This window comes from Nannobrachium achirus, assembly GCF_963921795.1.
Source record: "Nannobrachium achirus genome assembly, chromosome: 11".
NCBI classification, from domain to species: Eukaryota; Metazoa; Chordata; class Actinopteri; order Myctophiformes; family Myctophidae; genus Nannobrachium; species Nannobrachium achirus.
In genome coordinates this window covers 1041697-1053387 of record NC_137820.1, presented here as the reverse complement: position 1 = coordinate 1053387, position 11691 = coordinate 1041697, and the positions used below count along the sequence as shown (strand labels likewise).

The 11691-nt window shown below is 40.8% G+C and overlaps 1 protein-coding gene across 1 annotated transcript in view; it reads left to right on the top strand.

Annotated features, from left to right (window-relative positions):
- Window positions 1-342: 342 nt before the first annotated feature.
- The window catches only part of duox (dual oxidase), a gene marked incomplete at its 3' end in the record, with an annotated part of 95405 nt that continues 84056 nt past the window's right edge, over window positions 343-11691 (top strand). The window contains exons 1-4 of the mRNA XM_080736220.1: window positions 343-415; window positions 2996-3160; window positions 4217-4404; window positions 4707-4911. Coding sequence (XP_080592346.1) covers window positions 3097-3160; window positions 4217-4404; window positions 4707-4911 — 457 coding nt within the window. The 5' untranslated portion in view covers window positions 343-415; window positions 2996-3096. The remainder of the gene's footprint in view (window positions 416-2995; window positions 3161-4216; window positions 4405-4706; window positions 4912-11691) is intronic.

The window sequence follows — 11691 nt, the reverse complement described above, 5'->3', positions numbered from 1 at the left end:
TATATATACAGAGGGTGTGTGTGTGTCTATATATACAGAGTGTGTGTCTATCTATACAGAGTGTGTGTCTATCTATACAGAGTGTGTATCTGTCTATCTATACAGAGTGTGTATGTGTCTATCTATACAGAGTGTGTGTCTATCTATACAGAGTGTGTGTCTATCTATACAGAGTGTGTGTCTATCTATACAGAGTGTGTGTCTATCTATACAGAGTGTGTGTGTCTATCTATACAGAGTGTTTGTCTATCTATACAGAGTGTGTGTGTGTCTATCTATACAGAGTGTGTGTCTATATATACAGAGTGTGTGTGTGTGTCTATCTATACAGAGTGTGTGTGTGAGCGGAGCTGGGAGGTGCCCCGCTACGACGGCTGGTACAACAACCTGGGATATCCTAAACGAGGAGCTGTTGGTAAGTTACAATATAAGATAATATATCATTGATATGTGTGATTATTATTATTATTATTATTATTTTACTGTGGGGGTGTTCAAATAGAACCAAATGGATCTGCACTGATCCATTTGGTTCCATTTGTACACTCTCAGAGTTACAGAGCTGTAAGGGTCCATTTGGTTCCATTTGTACACTCTCAGAGTTACAGAGCTGTAAGGGTCCATTTGGTTCCATTTGTACACTCTCAGAGTTACAGAGCTGTAAGGGTCCATTTGGTTCCATTTGTACACTCTCAGAGTGTACAAATACTCTGCTGATTTCAGTGATTGACCAATCAGAATCAAGCATTCAACCAAGCTGTGTGTATGTGTTTGGTGTTTATGAATTTGTGTGTCGAAGCGAATTATCAGAAATGCGCATTAAGACAAAGCGGATTTAGCCTGTTTCCATTTGCGGGTGTCATTTGAATTAGCGACGGTCGCATGAGTTGATCGGGCTGATTTTTTCAGACCGAACCAAGACGCGAGCACTGCACGTCTGACTGCTGTGACTCGATCGCTGCACAGTGCACACTCATCCTGCAAGTTTCAGCGTCCTCTGGAAGGCGGCCGATCTGCAAGCTCACAACGCAGCGCGGAGACGCGGATGCGAGCTGCTGTGAGCTTGTAGATCGGCAACTTTTGGCACGCAACACTGTGTGATGAGGATGGGTTAGCCACGGATGGCTTGACTCCGGGAGGAGTTTACACACGGTCCGTGTCACTCCGGTTTGTTTTGTGGGCTATAAACGCTATACAATGGACGTTAAGCGGCAGGGGAAAGTGTTAAGTTGGAGGACGATATGGACCCAGAACGTCACAATTTATTCACATTTATTGTCTCCATTTACAAATGCGCATTTAGTTTATTCGATAAAGCCTCAAAATCCACCTCCTCCAAGCGGATAAAAGTTTTTGCGGATAATGAAAGTTTATTTGAATTTTGAAGGGCTTAATGCGCATTAAGAGATTTTATGGAAACGCCACTTATGTGTTTAGTGTATATATTTGAGTATTTATGTGTTTACAGGTTCCAGACTGCTGTGTCTCCTCCCAGCTCACTACTCAGATAGAGTTTAGTGTGTATCTATAAGTGTTTATGTGTGTAGTAGTGTGTATCTATAAGTGTGTATGTGTAGTGTATATCTATAAGTAATTAAGTGTTTAGTGTATGTGTATGTGTTTCCAGGTTCTAGACTCATTCGTCTCCTCCCAGCTCACTACTCAGACGGAGTCTAGTGTATATCTATAGTTCTATACTATAACTGTATATATGAATGTGTTTACAGGTTCTAGACTCATTCGACTCCTCCCAGCCCACTACTCAGATGGAGTCTAGTGTATATCTATAAGTATTTAAGTGTTTAGTGTATATCTATGTATTTACAGGTTCTAGACTCATTTGTCTCCTCCCAGCCCACTACTCAGATAGAGTCTTGTGTATATCTATAAGTGTTTATGTATATTCCTACAGGTTCTAGACTCATTCGACTCCTCCCAGCCCACTACTCAGATGGAGTCTAGTGTATATCTATAAGTATTTAAGTGTTTAGTGTATGTCTATGTATTTACAGGTTCTAGACTAATTCGTCTCCTCCCAGCCCACTACTCAGATGGAGTCTAGTGTATATCTATACGTATTTAAGTGTTAAGTGTATATGTATTTACAGGTTCTAGACTCATTCGTCTCCTCCCAGCCCACTACTCAGATGGAGTCTAGTGTATATCTATAAGTATTTAAGTGTTTAGTGTATATCTATGTATTTACAGGTTCTAGACTCATTCGTCTCCTCCCAGCCCACTACTCAGATAGAGTCTAGTGTATATCTATAAGTGTTTATGTATATTCCTACAGGTTCTAGACTCATTCGTCTCCTCCCAGCTCACTACTCAGACGGAGTCTAGTGTATATCTATAGTTCTATACTATATATTAATGTGTTTACAGGTTCTAGACTCATTCGTCTCCTCCCAGCCCACTACTCAGACGGAGTCTAGTGTATATCTATAAGTGTTTATGTGTATTCCTACAGGTTCCAGACTCATTCGTCTCCTCCCAGCTCACTACTCAGATAGAGTCTAGTGTATATCTATAGTTCTATACTGTAACTGTATGTATTAATGTATTTACAGGTTCTAGACTCATTCGTCTGCTCCCAGCCCACTACTCAGACGGAGTCTAGTGTATATCTATAAGTGTTTATGTGTATTCCTACAGGTTCTAGACTCATTCGTCTCCTCCCAGCCCACTACTCAGATAGAGTTTAGTGTATATCTATAAGTGTTTATGTGTATTCCTACAGGTTCTAGACTCATTCGTCTCCTCCCAGCCCACTACTCAGATAGAGTTTAGTGTATATCTATAAGTGTTTATGTGTATTCCTACAGGTTCTAGACTCATTCGTCTCCTCCCAGCCCACTACTCAGATAGAGTTTAGTGTATATCTATAAGTGTTTATGTGTATTCCTACAGGTTCTAGACTCATTCGTCTCCTCCCAGCCCACTACTCAGATAGAGTTTAGTGTATATCTATAAGTGTTTATGTGTATTCCTACAGGTTCTAGACTCATTCGTCTCCTCCCAGCCCACTACTCAGATGGAGTCTACCAGGCTCTGTTGGAGCCTGAGCTTCCCAACCCTAGAAGACTCAGTGGAGCGATGACAAGAGGTGCTTCTGGAAGGGCCTCCGCACGCAACCAGACCCTCATCAACGTGTTCTTTGGTAAGCTTTGTGATTGGTCCAACCAGACCTGCTCTCTGTAAGCTTTGTGATTGGTCCAACCAGACCTGCTCTCTGTAAGCTTTGTGATTGGTCCAACCGGACCCTGCTCTCTGTAAGCTTTGTGATTGGTCCAACCAGACCTGCTCTCTGTAAGCTTTGTGATTGGTCCAACCGGACCCTGCTCTCTGTAAGCTTTGTGATTGGTCCAACCGGACCCTGCTCTCTGTAAGCTTTGTGATTGGTCCAACCGGACCCTGCTCTCTGTAAGCTTTGTGATTGGTCCAACCAGACCCTGCTCACAGTGTCTTCTATAGTTTACCATAGTAACCATACTGTCTTCCTATAGGTTACCATAGTAACCATACTGTCTTCCTATAGGTTACCATAGTAACCTATAGGTTACCATAGTAACCATACTGTCTTCCTATAGGTTACCATAGTAACCATACTGTCTTCCTATAGGTTACCATAGTAACCATACTGTCTTCTATAGGTTACCATAGTAACCATTCTGTCTTCCTATAGGTTACCATAGTAACCTATAGGTTACCATAGTAACCATACTGTCTTCTATAGGTTACCATAGTAACCATTCTGTCTTCCTATAGGTTACCATAGTAACCATACTGTCTTCTATAGGTTACCATAGTAACCATACTGTCTTCCTATAGGTTACCATAGTAACCTATAGGTTACCATAGAAACCATACTGTCTTCTATAGGTTACCATAGTAACCATACTGTCTTCCTATAGGTTACCATAGTAACCTATAGGTTACCATAGTAACCATACTGTCTTTATAGGTTACCATAGTAACCATATTGTCTTCTATAGGTTACCATAGTAACCATACTGTCTTCTATAGGTTACCATAGTAACCATACTGTCTTCTATAGGTTACCATAGTAACCATACTGTCTTCTATAGGTTACCATAGTAACCATACTGTCTTCCTATAGGTTACCATAGTAACCATACTGTCTTCCTATAGGTTACCATAGTAACCATACTGTCTTCCTATAGGTTACCATAGTAACCATTCTGTCTTCCTATAGGTTACCACGTTGCCTTTGAGATCTTTAACTCCCGCCCTCCCGGCTGTCCTCCTGAGTTCATGAACATCCCGGTGCCCAGAGGTGACCCCGTGTTCGACCCCACGGCTCAGGGGCGCGTTCTTCTTCCCTTCCAGAGAGGACCCTGGGATATGGAGTCCAGCCAGAGCCCTAATAACCCAAGAACACAGGTAAAAAATGACCCAATGACCCTAATGACCCAACAACCCCAGGACACAGGTTAGAATGACCCAACAACCCCAGGACACAGGTAAGAATGACCCAACAACCCCCGGACACAGGTTAGAATGACCCAACAACCCTAGGACACAGGTTAGAATGACCCAATGACCCAACAACCCCATCACAATGACATCATAATGACATCATAGTTACATCACAATGACATCATAATGACATCATAATGGCATCACAATGACATCACAATGACATCACAATGACATCACAATGACATCATAATGACGTCACACAGGTGAATCTGGTGACGGCGTGGATAGATGGCAGCTCCATATATGGTCCTTCCACTTCCTGGTGTGACTCCCTGCGGAGCTTCTCCGGAGGTCGTCTGAGGTCGGGGGAGGAGTGGAACATGCCCCGCCGGGGAGGGGGGGGGCACTTCCTGATGTGGAGCGCTGCCGACCCCAGTACTGGTCAGCACGGCCCTGAGGGGCTTTATGGTAAGATATTATTATTATTATTATTATTACCCTTACCCTTATTACTGACCCCAGCACCGGTCAGCACGGGCCTGAGGGCCTGTACGGTAAGATTATTGTAATTATAATATACTACTATACCAGTAAGACTCCCTAATCGGGAGATAAGCGACCGTCAGGTCGCAACGTGATTTTAGGCCAAAATCTGTAGGAGCAGTGTCCAAAAATGTGTTTAAAAAAATCGTCCTGAAGGTGGCGCTAAATGGGACAGATCCATGTTGATGAGATGAGTGTAGACATACTGTGTAGCGATTTGCGTGATTTTAGGGCAAAAATTGTAGGAGCAGTGTCCAAAAATGTGTTTTGCAAGAATCGGCCTCATGGTGGCGCTAGAAGAGGGCCATGTGAGAATTGATGGGCATGGATCGGGGCAAAGGTTGCGGAGATATGAGCAGGGCAAAAGTGTGACGTGACGTGACGTGACGTGACTGACAGACAGGTGGTGGAGGTTTTGATAGTAAGTGCGACCTGACGGTCACAATAATTATTATTATTATTATTACACAGGCCCCAAGGGCCTGTACTGATCATTAGTCAGGGGATATCTTGTCAAATCCTGGAATAAATTCCTTACCAAAACATTTCTTCACCAATGTGTTTGTAAAGGTGTCTAGTAACACATCTCACAAAGACTGAAATTCAGTTTCCCTATGAGAATCCTTGACAGCTGATGAAAGTTGGAGTCCCATTAAATTAACTATACAGGATAAAACACACCAAAATAAATATGCTTTAAGTAGCATGTGAGAGATCAAACTAGGTTTTTTTTTTAATGATTCTGAATCCATTGCAAGCATTTGTTTTGCAAAAAAAAAAAAACAATCCTAAAATCCTAAATCCCCATGTTTATGGTTTAGTGATGAGTCATCACTTTTCACATTTTTGTTGGAGCCACCTTCACCCCAAGGAAAGTTTTTTGTGCAAAACAAATGCTTGCAATATAAAAATATATAGTTTTTAATATGCCAGTTATTCAGCTTGATCATTCCAAACTGATAGATTGACTAGCAGTGTTCTGATTGGCCACATGTGCTGCTAATGTTATACTGTAGCAGTGTTCTGATTGGCCACATGTGCTGCTAATGTTATACTGGGTGTGTAAATTCAATTAAAGTAAAAAAAGAAAGAAAAGTTTACTCACAGCCTGGGATGCGGTGCTCACTCCATAGCTTCCACCCTACGAGGCCTGAAGACTCACCTCTTCAGACTCCACCCAAAAGTGCAAAGATTGCAGATCTACAAACTCACGTGTCGCAACACGATGCTTTGTGACAAGTTAAATGAATGATGAAATACTTTAATTACACATTGCAAAAAGTACAACTATGCAAGTAATGATAAGAGGAAAACAAACAATAGGCTTGAGGGCTTGTTTCTATCGTGGCCTTTATTAGTAATGTAGTGTAATGCTTTATTAGTCGTTTACTGTAATACTTTATTAGTCATTTACATGCTTGCACAAGAAAGTAAAATCATACTGCAGTGCAGAATACAATAAATATAAAACCCTAAAAGCTAGAGTAGCAGTATGGGTACAGTTTAATAGTCCTACTGTAGGCTACAAAACAACATTACTTTAGCATTTACTTTATTGAAGCTGTTGAAAAATAGCAGATATACAAGCTCCTAGCGAGCTTGTAGATGAAAACAATGTGTGCAAATCTTTGCATGTATGCATTTTTGAAGCGATTTAGACTCGGGTCAAAAATATTCAAACACTTGCACAAAATGTTCACAACTTTTTTTTTTTTTAGCAGATCTGCTCTCGATGCACCGCTGTGAGCTTGTATGTCTGCTATTTTGTAATAGTTAAAGCATGAAATATCGGTTAAAGAAATAATGCGTAAGTCTAATAGATCTACTGTAGGCTACAAAACAACATTTTCCGCACTGAGCAGTAGGTAGGTATGTTACTGTACAGTAGGTAGGTATGTTAGGCAGGCATGCAGGCAGGCAGGAAGGTAGCAGCACATTGACGTATGTCTGTATGACTGTGTGTTGTGTAAGAGTACTGGAGGCTGACCACAGGCTGACCACAGGCTGACCACAGGCTGACCACAGCTTGTCATTACAGCCAGGCTGTAAGAGATCTGGGAGCAGGCCAGGGATGTAACAAGCCGGGGGGAGAGTGGGACTGAGTTACCAGGGCGCAACAGCTGAAAGCTCTTGGGAGCTGGCTGGGTGTATGGAGAACCGGAAAGATTGGAGACTCCGATGGAAGCTCGTCTGAGGACGACCGAGAGAGAAGGTGGCGGGTCTTTCGTTATTTTATACTTTAGCTATTGAAAAATAGCAGATCTACAAGCTCCGAGGTTGTAGATATGCTATTTTAGAAAAGTCGTGAAAATGTGTGTGCAAATCTTACAGGCTGACCACACCCCCCTGGCAGGGAGGCAGCCTACAGGCTGACCACACCCCCCTGGCTGGGAGGCAGCCTACAGGCTGACCACAGCCGGTCATTAAACCCAAGCTGTGGCTGCTGCTGCCTTTGTCAGCCGGGCTGTCCAACAAACACCTCCATTATCAGAGTGTTTAGTGGTCAGCGTGGATGACTGGCCTGTGCTGGACATACAGGATCCATAGCATTATCAGAGTGTTTAGTGGTCAGCGTGGATGACTGGCCTGTGCTGGACATACAGGATCCATAGCATTAGCAGGAGCAGCGTATTTATTATCTACAGTATCTGTGGTCACCATGTTAGCGGTCAGCATGGCTGCATTACACTGACCCTAGAACACGTACTGTTCATACTCACTGGACAGGATCTGTGTTCTGGTCAATGCATTACAAGACACATATCTGTATTCTGTTCAATTCATTAAGACACATATCTGTATTCCTATTGATTCATTACAAGACACATACAGTATCTGTATTCAATTCAATTCATTAAGACACATATCTGTGTTCTTACAAGACACACATCTGTGTTCTGTTCAATGCATTACAAGACACATATCTGTGTTCTATTCAATTCAATGCAATACAAGACTCATATCTGTGTTCTGTACAATGCATTAAGACACATATCTGTATTCTATTCAATGCAATACAAGACAAGACAAGACAAGACAAGACAAGACAAGACAAGACAAGACAAGACAAGACAAGACATATGAGCTTTATTCTATTCAATGCAATACAAGACTCATATCTGTATTCTATTCAATGCAATACAAGACTCATATCTGTATTCTATTCAATGCAATACAAGACTCATATCTGTATTCTATTCAATGCAATACAAGACAAGACACATATCTGTATTCTATTCAATGCAATACAAGACACACATCTGTGTTCTGTTCAATGCATTACAAGACAAGACACATATCTGTGTTCTGTACAATGCATTAAGACTCATATCTGTGTTCTGTTCAATGCATTAAGACACATATCTGTATTCTATTCAATGCAATACAAGACAAGACACATATCTGTATTCTATTCAATGCATTACAAGACAAGACACATATCTGTGTTCTGTACAATGCATTAAGACTCATATCTGTGTTCTGTTCAATGCATTAAGACTCATATCTGTGTTCTGTTCAATGCATTAAGACACATATCTGTATTCTATTCAATGCAATACAAGACTCATATCTGTGTTCTGTACAATGCATTAAGACACATATCTGTATTCTATTCAATGCAATACAAGACTCATATCTGTATTCTATTCAATGCAATACAAGACAAGACACATATGAGCTTTATTCAATTCAATTCATTACAAGACACACAGGTTTACAATTTACAATTATAGTTTAGGCATTTAGCAGACACTCTTAATCCAGAGTGACTTACAATAAGCAGGAATCCATCAATACATCAACAACAATTAACAGTACTACGAATGCATAGGAATATCAGTCTAGAAAACAGTAACATCGGTAGACCACCACCTATAAGCAGTAAAAAGCATACAAAAAACAAATCCTATCTATTAGGGGTGTAACAATACATTTGAACAACGATATGATACGCATCACAATACATGGACAATATTAGTTCATTCATGGTGATACGATACGATTCCATTCAGTGATTTAAAATCGATATAGTAACTATTTAGCAAAGAAATTAAGGCCCCGTCCAGACGACAACGGATTATTTTTCACCGGGGAGGTAAAACCACGAACACCCATGGGTGTCCACATGCAGACGCATGCAAACGGAGGACTAGCCGAATAGTTTCCAAAACTCCGGCTGCAGAGCATTTTTGTTACCCGGGCGTATTTATTTTGCCTTGTGGACAACGTAAACGGAGAAGTTCTTTGCTTGCATGCCCATATTTATGAGCGCATTCACGACATGTTAACATTAGAGAGCTCAGCTGTCTTGTTTAGGGATGGAGCCCTAATGAATGATTGTTTTAATGATATTTGTTACTCTTGTCAAATGTCATCTTCATAGATGGTGGTCACTGGCCTACCACGAACACACAGTTGCAAAATATACCAGTTATATTCTGAATGTGTTGTCTCACATAGCTTTCCACCGGCTCAATAAGCTGGATCGATAAGGTGCTCATTATCAATAACGAGATGCAGCCCTCGTCTTGTTCTCTCTGTCGTTTGGGTAAGGTAATATCTCTCCGCTCCCCCAGGTACGGGGCCGAGGGGCTATCCTTTTACCACCTCCGTCCTGGGGGGGGTTCACCCGGGCTATATGTCTGGACACACCTCCAGCAACCACGTCACTGTATCATCATCCACAGACAGCAGGCCATGCATCCCATTAGGAGCCCGATACATGGGGCATTCCAGAATGACATGGTCTGCTGTCTGTTCCTCTGCGCCACACTCACAGGTCGCACTAGGGGCCAGGCCCCATCTTCGGAGCATATCTGACGCGACGCGCCTGCCTCTTCTCTTTGTCAAAGTTTGGATATCAACTGCCAATATCAAATGATTTCAAGCATAATGGAGACATACGCACGCATGCAGGCATTATTCCAGCCCATTCTCACCAGTTGTCTGACGCTTTGAAGGTGAGAATATGTTGATTATTCACGGCATGTGCTGCCTTTTAAATTATTTCCACGATCAGCACAAGCACCAAAAAAAGGCTCTAGTCTAGGCTGTGTAGCCTACATTATCTTCCATCTCTCTCCTATCTCTAACATGTGTGTCTGTCACTCTAATTTAGTAATAGATGCTGCTTTAACAAGTGCACTGAACCATTCATATGATTATATTCTCATTTCCAACTTGAGGCAACTTACTTAGAGATCAGATGTTCAAATAGGCTAAACATTTTCCAGGGACTATTACAAATTTAAAAAAGAGTCCCCATTATGCAAGTAAAGAACATTCGATTGTGGTTTAATAAATAGCTATGCAACGTTCTCCTCTGCTGCACCGTTAAACGGTCCCGTCTTAAAGCTCACCGTGTGGACACACATATTTTTCTACACGGGCCCGTGTGGAGGCGTAGAGGTTTCAAAACAAAGTCAGAAACGCCCGGGGATTTTTTAGGTATAGTCAGGGCCTAAATCTGTGTGAAACGTGTCAATAGAGCAGGTTTTTTAAGGTAAAAATCTATTATTATGGATATACAGTAAATAAGTAAACACTGTGATTCTCTAGCAAATACATGGACATTATATTTAAACACATTTGGACAAACCCACACCTTGACATGAACACAGAGATTACACACATTTATCCTTAGACCAAATAGCTATTGGAATGGAAAAGTAATTAGGCCCGTTTTAAATTATCCCTCTTAAAATTGATAAATACAAGGCACAAATACTTTGTTTCCAGACAATCAATTATTTGCATTGCAAAACGATTTGATACCGATTACCGCATTTTAAAACGATACGATACAAAGTCAAAACGGTACCATATTTTGTTTTTGCAAACGATAGATCATTGTAAATTAAAATCAATTTTTCGATTCAGTTACTATCATTACACCCCTACTATCTGTCGTTCATGTAAGGTCATTGAGGGAAGGCGAGTGCTACAGTAAGTGCTATGGGTTCAGGTGGAGTCTGAGGAGGTATTCAGTTCATTACAAGACACATAGTTATTCAACTCAACTCAACTCAATGCAAAGGAGCTTTATTGGCATGAGAAAACATCATTATGTTTGTTCTTATTGTTCAGTGTCAAATAACAACGGTCGAAACTCACACACGTTTGTGCAATTAAAAGAGGAGAATGACACGTACAAACACAGCTGTGTCAAATTGCAACTTAGCAAAAACTACAATGGTTTTCAAAACCACAAATGATTCATTCACTGTTACAAACACTTCCACATTACAGCAGGTGAGGGCAGCTTGGTAAGAAGCTTTCAAAACAAATAGCATTTTTATATACAGTTACTTGGTATAAAACGTTCTCTCTCTAAATCTGAGATGTAACTCTGGTTGCATGTATTGTGTTGTAGCCATAATGGCATGTGTATCATAATACTATAAACAATAGCTCATATTCCTGATCATAATACTATAAACAATAGCTCATATTCCTGATCATAATACTATAAATAATAGCTCATATTCCTGATCATAATACTATAAATAATAACTCATATTCCTGATCATAATACTATAAATAATAACTCATATTCCTGATCATAATACTATAAATAATAAGCTTCATTATGTTCAGGTCATCTCAAGTGTGCACTTAATTTAACCCATTTACACCTGGAAGATCTACAAGCTCACAGCTGCGAGCTTGCAGATCTGCTATTTTTGAAAAATCGTGATTTATTTT